The sequence below is a fragment of the Chanodichthys erythropterus genome, chromosome 3 (assembly GCF_024489055.1).
Source record: "Chanodichthys erythropterus isolate Z2021 chromosome 3, ASM2448905v1, whole genome shotgun sequence".
In the NCBI taxonomy this organism is placed as follows: domain Eukaryota; kingdom Metazoa; phylum Chordata; class Actinopteri; order Cypriniformes; family Xenocyprididae; genus Chanodichthys; species Chanodichthys erythropterus.
The window spans coordinates 55,040,910-55,060,188 of NC_090223.1; the positions used below are offsets into that span (position 1 = coordinate 55,040,910).

General features: G+C 36.4%; 1 protein-coding gene across 15 annotated transcripts in view; it reads left to right on the forward strand.

The window, feature by feature from the left end:
• tex2 (testis expressed 2) overlaps positions 1-19,279 on the forward strand; it is a 44,977-nt gene that overhangs the window by 13,662 nt on the left and 12,036 nt on the right. For 2 of the 15 annotated variants that reach the window (XM_067382831.1, XM_067382830.1), the window contains 2 exons: positions 10,095-10,157; positions 15,480-17,052. In XM_067382831.1, coding sequence (XP_067238932.1) covers positions 15,505-17,052 — 1,548 coding nt within the window. In that variant the 5' untranslated portion in view covers positions 10,095-10,157; positions 15,480-15,504. The other 13 variants (XM_067382832.1, XM_067382829.1, XM_067382836.1 and 10 more) reach the window with 12 other exon arrangements.

Sequence of the window (19,279 nt, forward strand, 5' to 3'; positions counted from 1 at the left end):
AAATGTTTCCAATAACGTTTCCAACAATCCAGAGAAATCAGCTGTTTTAACCAGTGTAATGGTCCGTATCATTGCATCGCCTGTCAATGACGTCATATCCTCACTACCCTTGATTTACTTACGTAGAAACCATGGAAACGCCAAAGACGCTGCCTTTAATATATGTTACATATTTTATTAGATAGATGAGCAACTGTTTGGATACTTTTATCGAAAACTAATCAGTTATCAGTCTTGTTTTTTTTGTTGTTTTTTTTTCCCTCCAGTATACCATTTCAATACCATGATTTTGACAACACTTTTCTGTCAGGTCACTAACATGGCATAATCGGATGTGGCTTTATTTGTAGTAACAGTAATACAGCATTTTCTCCACCATACAATATATTCTAAAAATTAATAGCATGCCATTTAGTCATCCAGCTTTTATTAATATAATATTCTCCTAATATTGATTTGCATTTAAAAGAAAAAAAAAATAATTTGTAACTATTGGATTTACTATTATGATGTTCACTGTTTTAGCATTTGAGAGAAGTTTTTTTTTTTTTTCTTACCAGTTTTCATAATATAGAGATTGTGTTAATTTATATGATAATATTATAAATAAGGGAACTAGAGGAGTAGATAAAAAACATGCGTGTGAGTCTTGAGTGTTTGTCTTGATTTGTGCAATAATTCTGATGACATGAAAAAAAAAAATCTCAAATGACTCAAATGGCAACAATCATGATCAAGATTACAAAATGAAGGAGCATTACATCAGCTTTGATTGTGAAATACCATTGGCTCCATGTGGTCTTGTGACCGATTGCATCATCATTCCTCACTGTATGGCTTCAGAAGACTTTGAAAGCAACAGGAGTTTGTAATACTTTTGTACTTTTTGTACTTTTTTTTTGGTCACTTTTACAAATGCAAGAAATTACTCTTAAGGCAAACAACTGAAAGCAATGGAGTTCCTAGTTCAACAATAATGCCTGTTGGTGTCTTGACCATGCTTCAGTTTTAGACGCATTGGGAATAAGAACGGGTTGAAAAATGTCATAGTGTTTGTTTGTTCTTTGTCATTTGTGTTTACAATAATATCTTGGCAACACAAGCATTTTGACCAGGAAGTGCATGTGACTCTTTTGAGTGCTTTTCACTGAGCATTCTCAGATTTACTACAGACCTTCTGTGTGTCTGGCAAGATGGCATTTTGTTTGGGCTCAATCTGCGGTTGCTAGGCTGTGGGTTGTCCGACATGGTGCTTAGCATCTCCTCGCTAATCTGAGTCTAGCTGTTGCATGATACATCAGAGCTGGCTGTAAATCTTCAGCTTTTACTCTGAGCATCAGGTGAGGTTAATGGAAGGTGAGCAGGTGGAATTCATTCAGTTTCTGCTGTTATCTCTCTTTTACTGAAGGTCTTGGATCTAAATCGTGAGTACTGAACATATCTACAGCTCATACTTCTAGATCTGTTGTGTTCCTTTAACCATTATAAGACACATTTTTCTGTAAGTAGAATAAAATATACAAACATTGGGGATGTATCTGATTAGGCTAAAGAAAAAAATCAGTGTATATCTGCAGTCACACATTTGGTCTATGTTGACAATTGTGTCATTTGTAATTTTAAATAATTTTTCACTCATCTTGATTATAATACTACTTTTTTTTTGGCTAAAGTTTGCTAAAATAGCGAAGTACTCTGTTTCAAGTGAGAATGCTCTATGAACAGTTAATTTATGACCCACCTTTAAGCTAAGTTTGTCTGGCCAACTGAGATGTCGGTATAGAGATATCAGTCCTTCTATTTTTGCAGTACTTAATTTCATACACATTCCTCATTCTTCTACTTGCTTTCATTTAGCATTCGTATCTTCTGTTATCTAGGGCCAGATTCACAAAAATCTTAAGAAATTAATAAAGAAATTTCTTAAGATATATTGTTAGAAGACGTTTATAAGAATGTTTCTTATAGCAGTTAAAAATTCTTAGGAAGTTCTAAAATATTTTGGTAAGAACATGTTTGGCGATTCTTGTGAAAGACTCTCTGATCAACTGAATGAAAAACACATGGCTGTCCTTTTGCACTGCCTGTAGATTGCCTAATAATTGTTCGTCACGACACATCTTTCTCAAGTGTGTGCGTGTGTGTAAGTGTGTGTGTGTGTGTGTGTGTGTGTGTGTGTGTGTGTGTGTGTGTGTGTGTGTGTGTGTGTGTGTGTGTGTGTGTGTGTGTGTGTGTGTGTGTGTGTGTGTGTGTGTGTGTGTGTGTGTGTGTGTGTATTTGCGCTGCTAGAGTGAACGTGTCCAGTGTATAGGTGCTCTCATGTGAGCTGAATGCTGAGTGCCAAGATGTCATAATTGTACAGATAAAGGTTTTAATATTTTTTTTTAGAGTTTTACCAAATAACGAAATCAGCAAAAAGTCATGTCACGCATAATCACAACCGCTTATTGATTACATTACCTATTTTTGGTGTACTGGTGCACATCCCTAATAATAGTTATAATAAACATATTATATGTAGGATACATACATATTACTATTACTAGGGATGTGCGTAATGTAACCAATGTTATGTTGTAATGCTTAATATTTGAAACATCCTAATAAATTCATTAAACATTTTACCTTTAGGGATTTAAGACAAGTTGGAGGACATCCTAACTTGTTAGAGGTTATTTGCTATGATTTTAAAGAACATTCTTTTCAGGAATTAAAATTATTTTGATGTTTTTCTTTTTAAGTCTTTAAAGGGGACCTATTATGCCCCTTTTACAAGATGTAATCTTGGAAAAGTAAGTCACTGGTGTCCCCAGAATGTGTTTGTGAAGTTTCAGCTCAAAATACCACACAGATCATTTATTATAGCTTGTCAAAGATGAAAGCTATAAGCAAAAACACATTGTGTGTCCCTTTAAATTCAAATGAGCTGCTGCTCATTTTTTAGAAGAGGGCAGAGCTTAATCAGCTTGCGCTTCGGTTGCTCAACAACAACAAAGCTGGAGAATCTCACGCATCCAAAATGGTGATTGTCAGTAACTGTGTTCCGCCTTACATTGTTCAAACCGGAGTCAGACACTGATGGAGAGACTCAGGAAGAAGCTACAACCTTTAGAATACATCTGAACGTTTCTGAATGGTTAGAGGATAAATTTATGTAGTTGCTGTGAAGTTGATTCAACTCATCGACTAGCATGTGCCATCATGTTAATCTTTTGTGTTAATCCAGCCTTGAATTGATCCTCATTTGTGAAACAGTCCGGAGTAAAATGACGGCATGGTAACAACATTCTATTACGACAACTCTTCCTCTTCTCTAAAGCGGCCCAACATGGCCTCACCCCTTTTGTTGCATGTTCTCGGAGGGCGGGGTTTATTTAAACTTTAGGGCTAGTGATGTCACCAACCCGGGAAGAAGCTTGATGTAGTCCCTACAAGCTGTTTGTTGTTGTCCTTAAAAAGTGATTTCTGTAAAAGAAAATATCTCCCTTTGCATTGAGCTTTGAGCATTGTAACTTTGCAGATGTTGTTTATGCTCGAATAGCAACATTACACACTAACTAAAGTTAAAAAAGTGAAATCATAATCAGCCACCCCTTTAAAACAATCTCAAGAAAAAAGATAAGAACATTCGTGAGAAATGTTTTTGGGAATACGAAGTATTCTAAACTTCAACTTCAAATAAGAAAATAACAGTTAAGAGGAATGTTATTGTTAAAAATGTTTTGTGAATCAGGCCCCTTGTCTCTCCTTCAGCAGTCAGATGTGGTATTTGCTGATTGATTGAGCTCTAGTCTTCTCCATTATAAAGATTGCTTTCCTAATCCCTCACTCTTTCATCCCGGGACACACCAACAGAAAGGTCTGTGAGTTCATGGTTAAAATCAGAATGTTCCCTCAGTCTGACAAATAGGACCACAGTCTATTTCTAGCATGATAGTGATATGATAACATGATGATGTTGTCACGAGTTCGCAGATCTAGGCAAGATGGCATTATATGCTTTCTGAACAGCTAGGAGGATCTTGGAGGATCAGCTCTTCATCTAGTTCTGGTTGGATAGCACTATAGCACTAAGTCATATTTGGTGGTTAAGTCCATCCATCCATCCATCCATGCATTCTCCAAAGAGCTTGTCATAGGATCACGAGGATGCTGGAGCCATTCCCATCGTCTTGGCCCAAAAGCAGGTGGTTAGGTCATTTTCCTCATATTTGAGTATCAGGTTAGTTTTAGTTAACAGTGCATATATAGGCCCATTCACACCAAGGACAATAACTATGGTGATAACAAGAAAAATATAGTTCTAAAAATCATTCTAAATGTAAAAGAATAGCAGAGTTCATACCACAGCTATAACGATAACGACACAAATTTGTTGAAATTACTTTCAGAATGATTTTTTGACAGCCAATCAGAAGCCATCCTGTTTAAAAGAGCTTGGGTATTTAAAAGTGACAGACGACAAAACTGCAGTGCGTGCTTAGAATAAACAGAATGATATTGTGCATTGTTGTGGATTCTAATAAAGTTATGTTATAGTTATCGTTATGGTTATCGTTCTTGGTGTGAACGGGCCTTAACTGTGTTTCCTTTTTCACATTTCCAAAGCTGCTAAAACTGCCATGTTCCTATTATGTTTGGATAACTGTTTACCCCTCTTCACTCTCAGATTGCCACACATTGTTTCATTCCAATTCATCCCTGGGTTTCTTCCCGTTAGTGTTGGCAAATGTTGGCATGACAACCAATTGGATGGCAAATGCGTGTCAGCAGCTGAATCCTTTGGTTCTGGAGAAAGGGTTCACTCTTTATTACCTGTGATTGCTCTGTCTGTGGTCCATCTCTGTGCGTGTCTGATAGAGGTTGTGTTGTTCTCATTTCCTGGGCAGGTGGCTTTGTGTGGGCTCACAGGAAATTAATGATTGATAAGCAGGAAACATTGAAATCAGTATCAGTGAAGCACCTGAGTGAGATGATATTATATTTAACAATTTATTGTACTATTGGAATGCTGTATATTGAATTATTAAATATTGAATTAATAAATATCATCATTACACACTTAATCAATAATTTTCTATTGTTTCTTAACGTTTCTGAAATGCTAAAATTTTAAAGAAATAGTTCACCCAAACATGAAAATTTTTCCATGATTTACTCATCCTCAAGCCATCCTAGGTGTATATGAATATCTGCTTTCAGACAAACACAATCGGAGTGATGATATCTTGGCTCTTCACAGATTTGTAATGGCTTTGAATAGAGGCAGAGTTTTTGAAGCTCCAAAAAGCACATCCATCCATCATAAATGTAATCCACACGACTCCAGTGGGTTAATAAACACCTTCTGAAGCAAAGCGATGGGTTATAAATATCCATATTTATAACTTTATAAACTATAATCACTGGCTTCCACTAACGGCCATACATGAGCCTAGTTCTGGTGGAAGAGTGACCTCTGACCTGAATGTTTGATGTATCTCCTTATATCGAAATAAGAGAGATTCTCGTTTTACACTTTCTAATTCGTGATCAGTCAATTTTCACCTGAGCTTACGCTATGTCATACGTCACGCTTCCTCTGGAACTCGACTCTGTCATGAACGTGCGGAGGGACGTTACTGGTCGCTAGTGATTTTAGTTTATAAAGTTATAAATATGGATATTTTTCTTACAAAAATACATCACTACAATTCAGAAGGCCTTTATTAACCCACTGGAGCCGTATGGATTACTTTTATGATGGATGCACTTTTTGGAGCTTCAAAAACTCGGATGCTTTTCCCTCCCATTATAAAGCTTGGAAGAGCCAGAATATAATTTAATATTACTCCAATTGTGTTTGACTGAAAGAAGATGGTCATATACACCTAGGATGGCTTGATGATGAGCAATTATGCATGTTTACATGCACACCAATACACCGATAACTCACAAAAATCAGCTTATTGAAAAAAACGGTTGTCCCGGATTACATGCAAACCAAAAATCCAGCAATGCAAGTAAACCGCGTTTACAAGCCTGTATTAATAAATCCGTTTATTTCCCAGATGTGATGTCAAAAAGTAATCATACGTGTATCTGACTCTGAGTATTCCATTTGTTATGTCTGTTGTGATATAAAACATTAAAAACCGAAGACTGTTCCAACCATTGTTCCAACATGTCAACGGAAAACTTACAGAAACATATATTTTCCTCTCATGCCATTACAGATGCAGCATTTTGACTGTGGCACTTCTGAAAGAGATGAGAACACATTTTTATAATTTCTTGAGAGAAACAGTCGGACTCTGTGGTATATTTCCTCTTCCCGTATATCAAATTCCCGTATATCAAATCCGCACCATAATAAAGGCACTTTCCTGTCACATATCACACATGTGCACTTCAATAAGCTGACAGAACACAGGTTAATGCGTTTACATGCTGGGAGAAATCGGGGTAAGGGGCAAAAATGTAGCTGTGTCGATCGGTTTATGATTAAGCGTTTATGACTTTACTCTGATAAAGTAAAACGTGTTAATGCATTTACATGACCACATGCATTGTTGGCTTATTAAGCATAATCGGGGTAAGAATTTGCATGTATACGCACTCATATACGTGCACTTACTAACTGATATTGCAGTTAGTAAGTGCACATACTTTCTTTCTTTCTTTCTTTCTCTTTCTTTCTTTCTTTCTTTCTTTCTTTCTTTCTTTCTTTCTTTCTTTCTTTCTTTCTTTCTTTCTTTCTTTCTTTCTTTCTTTCTTTCTTTCTTTCTTTCTTTCTTTCTTTCTTTCTTTTTCATATTGAATCTAAGAAATGCTTTTTATCCCTAGAGCTTTACTTCTTTAGCCAGTCCATCTTGTATGAACAGCATGTGTTTTGTATCCCTTGTATTAATATGTATCTATTTTTGATCTGCTCTGTTTGGAGATTGAACACTCCCTGCAGAACTCAGGTATTTTCAGTCCTTTCATAAGCACATCCTGTGTCCCGTGGGCTGAATAAGGCCATCACCCACTGTCCTGCATCCTGTTCTTCACTCCACAGTGTGCAGACTACATTAGTGCTTCCTGACTGCTCAATTAGACAGTCTCAGGAACTCCCTCACACACATACGGTAGGCGTGGTAAGCTCTACCGGCAGCCTCCCATGAGACCTTCATGCACTACACACCCCACTAATTTCATTTATTACGACATCATGTCCTGAACATTGTGTAGATAATGCTGACTTATATTTTTTCTTAAATTTAATGGCAAAAAAATTATAAAGATTACAACAATAATAGCAAATATTGATTGATAAGAAACAAAATGTTACCATTTATGATGCTTGGAAAAGCTCTGGAGTAGCAACTTGACCTCAGCCTTGCTCCTCGTTCTGGTCAGAAATCCTCATAAGTGGTTGCTGATAGTGTTTTAGAAGGGGAGTAGTGAGTTGTGAGTTTGCACTGCAAACTCACATTCAGCTCTGACTCCATTCTGATATATAGTGGCCATGAAATCACCATCCAATCAAATCCTGATAAATATAATCAAGTTCAGCCCTACATTATTTTCTTGCTGGATATCTTGTTTCACTTAGAAATACATCATGGTATATCTATTATATCACAGAGGTGAAATGGATTGAGAATGCTATATCATGTTGACTTTAAGAGCATAAATCAGTGTGATGGGTTTGTGGGCTGAATTTCAGATGTCTTGGCTGGAGGTTTTTTTTTTTTTTTAATACAGTGCTGAGCTTTAGAGACGGGATCCTATTATGAGCCATTCTCTTTTCCTTTGGAATTGAAATTTCTCTCAACTCTCATTCCCTTTAGTCACAGTCATGCTCACACATAGATTGTTTTCCTTATTCTGATCTTCCTTCTGTCCTTTAACTTTTTTTGCATTCTGTTTTATTGCTCTGTTAGATGTCATTTAATTGGTGATAGGTCATTATTATTAAGTGATATCACACCGCTCATCTGATATTATGCCAAATTTAGATAATGTCTTTAAATATAGAGAGAGGGGTTAAAAGTTCATTCAAAATAGCAAAATCCTCTGGTCCAACACTCTACTGACTGTAGTCTGTAAGAAAATATTGGTAACACTTTACAATACGGTTCATTTGTTAAACATTAGTTAATGGATTAACTAACATGAACTAACAATGAGCAATACATTTGTTACTGTATTTAGTACAAATACAGTGTGTTACTTCGTTAGTGTTAGTTAATGAGAATACAGTTGTTCATTCTTTGTTCATGTTAGTTCACAGTGCATTAACTAATGTTAACAAGCTTTAAATAATGTATTAGTAAATGTTGAAATTAACATTAACAAAGATTAATAAATGCTGTATAAGTGCAGTTCATTATTAGTTCATGTTAACTAATGTAGTTAACTAATGTTAACTAATGAACCGTTTTTAAAAGTGTTACCAAAATATTCATATCGGTTATGCAAAATATGCTCACCATCTGTGTTTATTTAATTAACTTTATGAATCATGTTTTTTCTGTAATGCTAACAGTCTCTTTATGAAAATTACTTGGCCATATGTGTCTCTGATTATTCAGTAATGGATATATTGCATGTTGACTAATTATGATCACTGGTGGCTTATGTATAAGATGACCATCAATTAAACGATTGCATTTAAAATCAGCTGATGTTTAGATAATGTTGTTTTGGTCACTTATGTACTTTAGATATTTGCTAAGACAGGGTGTTTTACAGAATAGACAAAATTGAAGTTTTACCACATTAGCATCTGTCTTTATGAGTGAGTTGGGATGCAGCACTTCTATGATAGAATGAGTGTTTCCTTCTGAGCCAGTCTAGAATCTTAAGACTTACACTAAGTGTTCAAGCCTTTGATGTAGTCAATCCAGACTTGTGTGTGTTCCTGTGCTCTGGTGAAATGTACAAGGTTTTTACAAGGTTTTTTTTTATCACTATAAAGTTGCTTTGACACAATCTGCATTGTAAAAAGCGCTATATAAACAAAGGTGACTTGACTTGATGAACAAACAACACACAGCAAGCACACCAGGCATTTTTAAAAATGAAATAAACACAATAATGTTTCAATCAGAGACGTTCTTCTCCATCATGTCAGTGTTTTATAACTGTGAGCCTGGTGTCTGGCTGCACTGTTCTGTTGTCTCCTGAGATCGGCACATTAATTAAATGTGAGTGCTGAACCTATGCCAGTACTTGCAAATCAGCACTGTACTGCTGAGGTAGACCCCCACCCCCACCACCCCCCAACTCTCTGTGTGTCATTCTATCCTATTTCACATCATTCTTTCATTCATGTCAAACACTGTGAATAATACAACTTATGTCATTAAGTTTTACCTATGTAAATTTTTTAAAAAACAAAAGAAATTTGTGCTACTTTCATGAGAAACTTAAAGATACTTGTAAAAATGTAACATAAATGTAGGTTTCTAACCCAAAAGTTGTAGGGATGACCAGTAACATGGGGTTAATTTGAAATCATGAAAATTACAGAGATGCCTGTGGCTGTGTGCAGTTGAGCACTCTGTCTCTGAGTTGAGGAAATACATTTGATGTGATGTCTCATTTCTTTGCTGCCGTTGTTTTAGTGCTTCACCCTTGACTGCTTTGATCAGCTTTAAATTCTGTGTTCTCTTTTGCTCCCTTACTTTTCCTTGTTGTCAGAAAACTTCAAACGGCTCCGTTCCCAGTGCAGCATTCACTCCCTTCAAAGACTGCCTTTAATATATATAGGCTATTCTTAAGACAGTTTTAGTCAGCTCAGAGAGATCATTAGATATATGTAGGAAAATAACTTAAATTGCCAAGTGTAATTAGTGGAAATATGGGATGATTAATTACTATGGTTCTAAGATGTTGGGAGACTAAATAATTCTGAAGTATTTATTGGGTGTGGCCAACTATGACAGCAGGACATTGAGATGTGATTATGTAGGAGTGTTTTGTTTTAGAAGCTGCATTGGCTTTCTTTTAATAATCATTAAGCTCTCCTCCCTCCTCCCCAGAGACCAGCTGTCCTTTGGGAAAACTGTTAACAGCAGTTTGTCTGCCTCTGTTGACTTAACAAATACATTTATTGTCTTCACCAGATGACTTGAATAGCTGTATATGGAAGAATTAATCATTCTTGGATGATTCGGGTGATTTTGTAGGTGAGTGAATATGCAATGAAAATAATGAACAAATTACAAGCATAGATAAATATAATATAAGATAAAAATGAAATAATTAGTGCTTTATATTTTACAGGTAAGTAGTATTCAGGTACAGGAATTTAATAATCAAATGTAAAATAGCACTGCATAGTCTCACTGTATAAATGAAAGGTGCCCTAGAACCAGTTTTTGCAAGATGTAATATAAGTCCCCTGAAAGATTATTTTTTTTAATCAATTTTTTTAACTGCCTATTTTGGGGCATCATTAACTATGCACCGATTCAGGCTGTGGCCCCTTTAAATCACGCGCTCCCTTCCCTCCAAGCTCTCGACTATAATACAGCGCATTTACAAAGTTTACACAGCTAATATAACTCCTCAAATGGATCTTTACAAGATGTTCGTCATGCATACTGCATGCATGCGTCGGATCATGTGAGTATTGTATTTATTTGGATGTTTACATTTGATTCTGAATGAGTTTGAGTCTGTGCTAGTTGTGTTAATGCATTATACGGACTGCAAGTGTTTAAAAATGAAAATAGTGACGGCTCTCTTGAATACAGTAAGAAACGATGGTAAATTTAGCCACATTTAACAGTACATTAGCAACGTGCTAACGAAACATTTATAAAAACAATTTACAAATATCACTAAAAATATCATGTTATCATGGATCATGTCAGTTATTATTGCTCCATCTGCCATTTTTCGCTATTGTCCTTGCTTGCTTACCTAGTCTGATGATTCTGCTGTGCACAGCTCCAGACGTTAATACTGGCTGCCCTTGTCTAATGCCTTGAACATGGGCTGGCATGTTGGGGGCGTACATATTAATGATCCCGACTGTTATGTAACAGTCTGTGTTATGTTGAGATTCGCCTGTTCTTCAGAGGTCTTTTAAACAAATGAGATTTACACAAGAAGGAGGAAACAATGGTGTTTGAGACTCACTGTATATCATTTCCATGTTATTCAACTATGCCAAGGTAAATTCAATTTTTGATTCTAGGGCTCCTTAGAGGAACCTTCATGTATGAACCTTACAGGAACAGTTGTCATGTGTGTGTGTATATATATATATATATATATATATATAATGGGCAATTTCACACATACGATATGGCTCTGTGGTAGGGCTGGGCAATAAAATGATATAGATAATTATTGCAATATTATTTCCCTCTATACAATTATAACAAAAGTTTGCTGTGTGTTTGATATAATGTTTTTGCACCAAAAGCGGAATGAAATTAGTGTAATTAATATGGGATGATTAATTACTATGGTTCTTAGATGTTGGGAGACATCTGACATAATTCTGAAGCATTTCTTGGGTGTGGCCAACCATGACAGCAGGACATTGAGATGTGATTATGTAGGAGTGTTTTTTTTTTTTTTTTAGAAGCTGCATTGGCTTTCTTTTACTAATCATTAAGCTCTCCTTCCTGTGGGCCAGAGACCAGCTGTCCTTTGGAAAAAACTGTTAACAGCAGTTTGTCTGCCTTTGTTGACTTAACAAGCCTCTGTTGAGGTGGGCGTTCTAAAAAAGGGCGTGATGTCACGTGAAAACTGAATATCAGCACGGCAGTGATTCATCCTTAGGTCGCAGGTAATCTCAGCTCTGCTGATACAGAGCCATAACGCATGCATGTGATATTGCTTTTATACAACAGTTCGACAGAACAAATGTGTAAAAAAAAATTGAAATAAAGAAAAAAACATGGAATGACCCAAAAACACTATTGTGAGTAACTACTTTCTTTTGCCACATATGCTAATCTGTCATTTATAGTTAAACAGATGCAGAAGCGATTATCTTTTTCATAGTATCCTTTCAATGGTTAAGGGGATTTCACATGACTTTTTTCACATGGCTATTTTAATACTTAATTAGTTTAAGTATTAATACTTAATTAGTTTGGGATTTTACATCTGATTAATCGATTCATCCAAGAAATTAATTGATTATCAAACAGATGAATCGATTATCAAAATAATTATTAGGTGCAGCCCTACTTGGGTTGAGCCTCATAAGATGGTGTCAAAAATGTCAACACTGTGTTCCGTTCCTGAATGAATCAGCATTTTTTTGAGTGAATAAATGGTCTACTGACTCGATCATAAAGACAGTCACTTGTCACCTCCTACTGGCATAACACTGTAATCTGCACTGAAGTCACTGTAAAATCCCCACCAGTAATGCTGCCTTCACGTGCTATCACAAATTTGATAATTCCTACTTCTTTTACGAACTCATTGCAATCAAGTTGAAATGGGAAGGCGTTCCTATGCAATTTTTTTTACCTAGGAAACTCGTATTTATGATAATTCCAAGAGCACGTGAGGCAGCAATAATACACAGACTGACAGCCTGTCTAGAACGTCCCACAAAAAGAATCCCTGGTGAAAATTGTTGCTAGAACATCAGTATTCTCAGTTTTTTTGAGGACAGCAATAGCTAGTAAAACTGTTGATCTGCCATTTATAAACATTAGACCTTAAATGATGACATACATTTTTAAATTAAATAAATCCAATTAAACAAATAAATACAAGTACTTACTTTTCCAGAGTGCAACACTCTTTTTGGTCACTTTCTGTATATAATTAAATCACAATTTGAATAGCAGTTTTTCATGATACTAAATGGAACAATGTGCATGTGACTGTGAACTCAGTGCTGATGCATAAACAGATAGAGAGATGGAATGCTGACTACATAATTTATGACAGTATGCACAGATTATGCTCTTTTACATCTAAAGAACTTCACAACATTTGTAAAACTTTTGTTTTTGGACCAACAAGGAAGTTTTGAGATCTGAAACTTGCAGTATGCTTTTATAGCATAATGACCTCTTATATGTCAAAAGAACAAGTTTTATTTCTCAATTCATGACTCCTTTTACTGGTTTTTGATGAGCAATGCTAGTGTGTTGTCATGTTTGTTCTTGTCTTTTATTATGTCATGTCTTTTAATTTGAAGTTTTTTCCTGTTCATAGACCAGTCTTGTTCATTGTTTCCTGTCCCTCATCTTCCCCATTCCTGTCTTGATTGTGTTCAGGTGTTCCTTGTTTGTATCATTAGTTCTGTTGCGTATTCATAGCCCACATGTTTCCTTTGACTGGTGTGTATCTTTGGCTTTATTTAACCCTCTTCTTTGGTGAGTCTCTTGTTTAAGGATTTGTCAAGTTTAATTTATGTCAGGTCTATGCTTTGGTCTGTTGATTATTGCTTTTGTATATTTAAAAAAATAATAATAAAATATAATTTGAGTTTTCAACTTTGACTCACCTGAAAGTGATAATGTTACATCTGTTTCTGAAACTGGTTAAGCTGGTATTTTTGTAGGTAAACTAGTATGACCAGTAAGGCATGATGGGTGACCAGCCAAAGCCAGCATGAATGTTTGTCAAACCCTTACATTACACTGACAACCAGCAATAGTTTTAATTGGTCTATTGTAGGGATATAGTTCACCCAAATATGAAAATACTCTCATTGACTTTACAGATTTATATAATGTTCTTCAGATGAACACAAACAAAAAGTTTTAGAAAAAATAAAAAATCACTGCAAGTCCATAAGTGAATGGGTTCCCAAAGTTTCATTTTAGCTTGATTTGACTGGTAAAAGCAAATGTGGCAAACACAATGATTTTATGTCATTTATGAGAAGTGTAAAAATATTCTGTGACAAACTAATAAATTAATAGAAAACCAGCTTGGCTGGTCAAGGCTTTTTTTTTTTTTTTTTTTTTTTTTTTGTTTGTTTGTTTGTTTTGTTTTGTTTTAGTATGGATGATAAAACAAAAAGTTTATTATATATCTGTGAGTCCACAAGTGAATGAGTTCCCAAATGCAGACCCTCCAAAAAGCACACATCCTTTGTGATGTGATCTATATGACCCCAGTGGATTAATAGATGTCTTCTCTTCTGAAGTAAAATGAGAATTTTAGTTTTTGGGTAAAGTATCCCATTAAATTTGCTGTCAGTAGTTTCCTATGGGATTTTGAGATTATGGTTGGTGGACCTCAGACCCTCCAAGGGGAAGAGTTTGAACATTTTAAAATAAATTAAATGCATAAATATGGTGCACTTTGAGGGTAAAATTAAGAGCTCCAACATTTTTAGTGTCCAAATTGAATAGAGTAAAAGGAAAAAAATGCATTTACTTGACTGTACTTTAAAGTGGACTCAAACATCTTTTAAGATAGTATCTCAGTCCACATTACATTCACACTGTTTATTTTTAGGAAGACAAACGAGACAGAAATATGTTACTATTAGAAATGTTACTAAAAAAAATATATATATATATTTTACACAACGGTAGTAAAATTACAATACTTCTTACATCCCATGTATTCTTGTGAGCATTAAATCCTCAAGTCAAGTACAATATACAATACATTGTTTTAAAGCAGCTTCCCAGTAATAGGAAAATAAGTGTTTATGTAGAAAAATTTTATTCAGTTTATTTCATTAACAATATCAATGTTGCAAAGCTCAATTTAACTATAAAACAGCTCTACAGAAGAAAAGTGTCGTTATTCAGTGTCGTCAGAGTCTCTTCACTGTTGATTCAGTTCAATAAGTTTCGATGTTGCAAAGTTCATCAATAATGATACAAATTCAATTCAGCGTGAAGCAGCTCTACCGAACACAAAAGTGTCATTATCCAGCTCAATTCAGTCAGTTTAAGTTTTGTTCTCATCTGATAGTGACAAAACTGAATATGATATTACTTAATATTAATTGTCTTTTAAATCTCAAGCTTTTATTTTGGTAGAAAACTGCAGGCAAGCCTTTGTTTTTGTGGTAACAGGTTTATAAGTTTAGTGAAATGCTGAAAACTCTGTGAATAATGAATAGTGAATAATGTGAAAATAAAATTAACCTGGTCCACGTTGCATTCCCAATTTGCCACTTTTACTATGAACCCAGATACTGAAAACACCAGATGAGCTGCACATGCATAAATGAACACAGTGCTGTGCTTTACTCTGAAACATGCAGGGCAACAAACTGTGTAGTTTTGAAATGAAACCACAGCCTTTTACAATTTTATCGCACTAAGCCATATCACAATTTCAATTCGATTGACTGGTAATTGGCAAAGCAAATGCTCCAAACACAATGTTAGAGATATTTTATGTTATTATGAGAAGTCTAACAATATTCTGCCACAATCAAGGTAATTAACGGGAAGCACTGAGCTGTCAACAGTCTTGGTTGGTTTTTTTTTTCAGTATGGATGATGAACTGATGTGAAAAGTATTACATTTAATCTTTCTCTTCTCTGTATCCACAGGCTGTGAGCTCTTTTGAGTGGTGCCATGACCAGCCAGGGTGGTGACCATGCAGACACACTAAGCCCCCCAACTTCCTCCTCTTCCTCTTCTCGGCCCGCAGCAGCCCGTAAGGTGCAGGTGCAGCGCTCGCTCTCCCGAGATACTATTACCATACACTTTTCTGCCAAAGGAAATGAGGAAGAGGAGGAGGAAGAGGAGCTCTACAGGCTAGCTGATTCCCCTTCTGGTCTTGAAACTGAAGATCAGGGCGTAGTCACAGCTCAGGAGGCCAGTGAGGACCTTCTCTCTGAAGGGCTGGGAGTGGACATGGTTATAGGACCGTCATCCCAGACCCACAGTTCAGCCTTGGCTATCCAGCACCCCTCCATTAGTCTGGCTTGCACGTCCATTTCTGGTCTCGTTAGCTCTTCATGGCCCTCTGAACAAAAGTCGACTGCCCCGGTACCTTCCACCTATTCAGCTTCCTCCAACTCATCCCCAGCCAAGTCATCTGCCCTACCCTCAAAGCCTTTCTTCAGCCTAGTCAAGTCCCTTTCCACAGATGTGGAATCTCGTGAGGCTCCCACTGTTGCCCCCCAGTCGATAAGGCACCGGCATTTGATGAAGACCCTGGTTAAGTCTTTGTCCACAGACACTGCTCGACCCGAACAGGAGGCTTCATTGACTCATCGCCCCCCAGATTCCCGTCTCAATCTGCACCTTTTCAAGCCTTTCACCCAAACTCGTGTTCCTGCTGTCAGTGGAGACTCCAAAACTGCTCCCTCATCCCCCCTCACCTCACCAGATAGCCGCTCCTTCTTCAAAGTTCAGGAGGTGGAGGCACGTATTGAAGACACTAAACGCCGTCTGTCGGAGGTAATGTATGAGCCCCTTCAGCTGCTTAGCAAAATAATTGGCGAGGAACCTGGTAGTGTCAGCACTTCCACATCAACAACTGCAGGTGTCTCCTACCGGTCCAGAAACCTTTCTTCCAGCGCCTCTGAACTCTCCAACCTGTCTGCCCTCAATGGCCACTCAGAAAGCAACAATAACTACTGCATCAAGGAAGAGGAAGACCTAGAGGGCGAAAGCCCTCTTGATGGCGCAACTGTTGAGTTGCCTCTGCACAGGTCACCCTCACTGGGCTTGGACAGATGTTTTATGTCAACACTTGCTCGTCAGGAAGATGAAGAGTTCTGTGAGCTCTACCCCGAAGACTTTGAGCTCTGCAATGACACAGAGTTAGATGGAGAAGGACCTCATTCATCTCAAGTCCGAAGAGGGAGTACAGGGGGATGCAGTGAGGAACCAACTGAAGGAGGGGAGGAGGAAGAGGAAGAAGATGAGCCTCCAGGAGTACCCCACAACAGACTGATTCTTCTTATAGCTATAGTTTATGGTTGCTTTGTTTTGCCACTGCCTACCTATGTGTGTTGGGTGTTGACGGGAGTGGTGGCAGGTTTCATGCTGGCAATTCTGATGGTGTGGTTGTCAGCAAGAAGCAGACCTTCATGGGGCCGTCATAGCGGCTGGAACAAAAGAGAGCAATGGAACAGGGTTCCTCTGGATATCAAAGAACCTACCATCTACAAGGTGAGTACCATCCTGTTGCCAAAGATGATTCTGTTGCAGTGGATAAGGCTTCAGTTTGAAGAGCTGGAAGTTTACCTGTCAGGTTGCAAATAATTTGAAATTAATAATAATTTTTGAAATTTTACTGCTAAACTAACTATTTTACTAAAAATAAAATGACTCAAGTAAGTGTAAATAAGTAGTTTGCTGTATAACTAAGTATCTACATTACAAATTACTTCAGTTAAACTAAAAACAAGAAGACTATGAAGAAACTTTCATTAAAAAGTGTTATTAAACAAAGAACTGAACTACCAAATTTTTAAAATAACAGTATTCTAATTGAAAAGGCATTAACTCAGTACTTATATTGACATTATATACTGACACTATTTAAAGGACACCAGATTTTCAACCAGCTTTGTATTGTTTGTAATATAAACAGAATGTGTCATCCAGTGGACTTTAGACAGCCATCGTTCACTTTGTATCATGCGTCATCCAGTGGACTTTAGACAGCTGTAAAACCTTTTGTATCAACTGGCAAACTTTTGCATAAATACACTGGGACACCTGGATAGTATCATGGGGAAAGAGTAGACATTGTTCATTTACTTGTACTACCTACATCGTAACAACACAAAACTGGCAATTCTGCAATTCAGCAAAGTGACCCCTACTTAGCCCTTTCCTTACAATCTTGTCACAGACTTACATATATAGCATTTTTCTCAGTTAAGCTTATGATTTACATGGAAACATTACACTTATTTAAAATGTAGTCTACTTGTTTGATTCTAATGATAATAGTGGAGGATGGGCACTTGTTTAAACTAAGCTGGCTGTAGTTTATTAAGGTGCCTTTTCATGATAATAAAGAGCTCCATGTCAGCCTTTCCATTTTGTACTACACCTGCTAAGTGGAGTAGGCAAGCATCGCATGTCATTTTTTATTCAATTATTTAATTAAATTGCAGGGTTTGATATTTGCACCAGGTCGTGTTAGATTTTGCTTTTGTCATGTTTCAGTGCAGGACAACCCCTGACAAAGAGCGTTTGAGTAAGCAATCAACATTTACAATTGATGAAATTATTTTAATAGTTTAAGCACTATTTATTGATAGCACAGCTTTTAGAAACTCACGGCATAAACTGCTGTCTCTGGCTCATGGTGTCCCAGTCCCCAATAATTTAAAGACTCAGAATCACTGTCTTAACAACTGAGATTTTGGTATGGAGATAGGATTAGGATTATGATTCGGTAAAGGAAAGGTTAGGATCATGCTTATTCAGTAGTACTACAGCACATGCTGTATATTAGCACAGTTTAGAATTTAGCTTTTAGACTCTGAAGGAGTACTTGAATCAGGAAATGGTTGACACATGATGTCAAAATTGACTGCCGGATAGTGCCGTAAGATGCTGCCAGAAATGTTCATAATTATGCTCACTCTCATCATCATCACCAATCTGTTGTTCTCTGCTGACAGCCGTTTCCTGAACTGAACTAAAGAAACTTATTTTGCAAAGCTACACCTTATCATTGCCTAGTTTCTTGTCTGACTCATGAAAAAAAAAAATCTTAGAAAAATATTTACACTTCATAGATATAGAACATTCAAGGTGATGTTATGTTAGATTTTATGTTAAGATAAATTCTCTTAACCCAGTTTATTGTTCATTGACTACTATTATTATCATCAGTGTTGTGGAAAGTTACTTTTAAAAGTAATGCATTACAATATTGTGTTCCTTCCTAAAAAAAAATAGTAACCAATTGCATTACTTAGTTACTTTTTATGGAAAGTAATGGGTTAAATTACTTTTGCATTATTTTTTTTCACTTGGGCTGGGCTTGCTGGTCTTTTTATTAAAATAAATAAATAAATAAATTTTTGGCAAATGTAAAGGCCCTTCCACACCAAAAGTGAAATGAATAAGCCTCAGGCTGAAGGAAATGTAAATTCACACCTGTACATTAGAGGGCGCATCTCAAATAACCAGCTGTGCTGCCATTCTGGATTGCAGAAGAATAGGACGCAGGAGAAGAAAGTTTAAACGCATACTTCAGCAATAAAAATAAACAAAATAGAAACACAAATGTGATGTTAAGTCTTTTTTTTATTTCTTAGTATGGTTGAATTGGATCATCGAAAGTCAGCAGCAAAGATGTTGCTTATTAAAGTGAGATTAAACTCAAAGTATATTTGTGTTAACATATTTTTGCAGGTTTGCATAATGTTCCGAG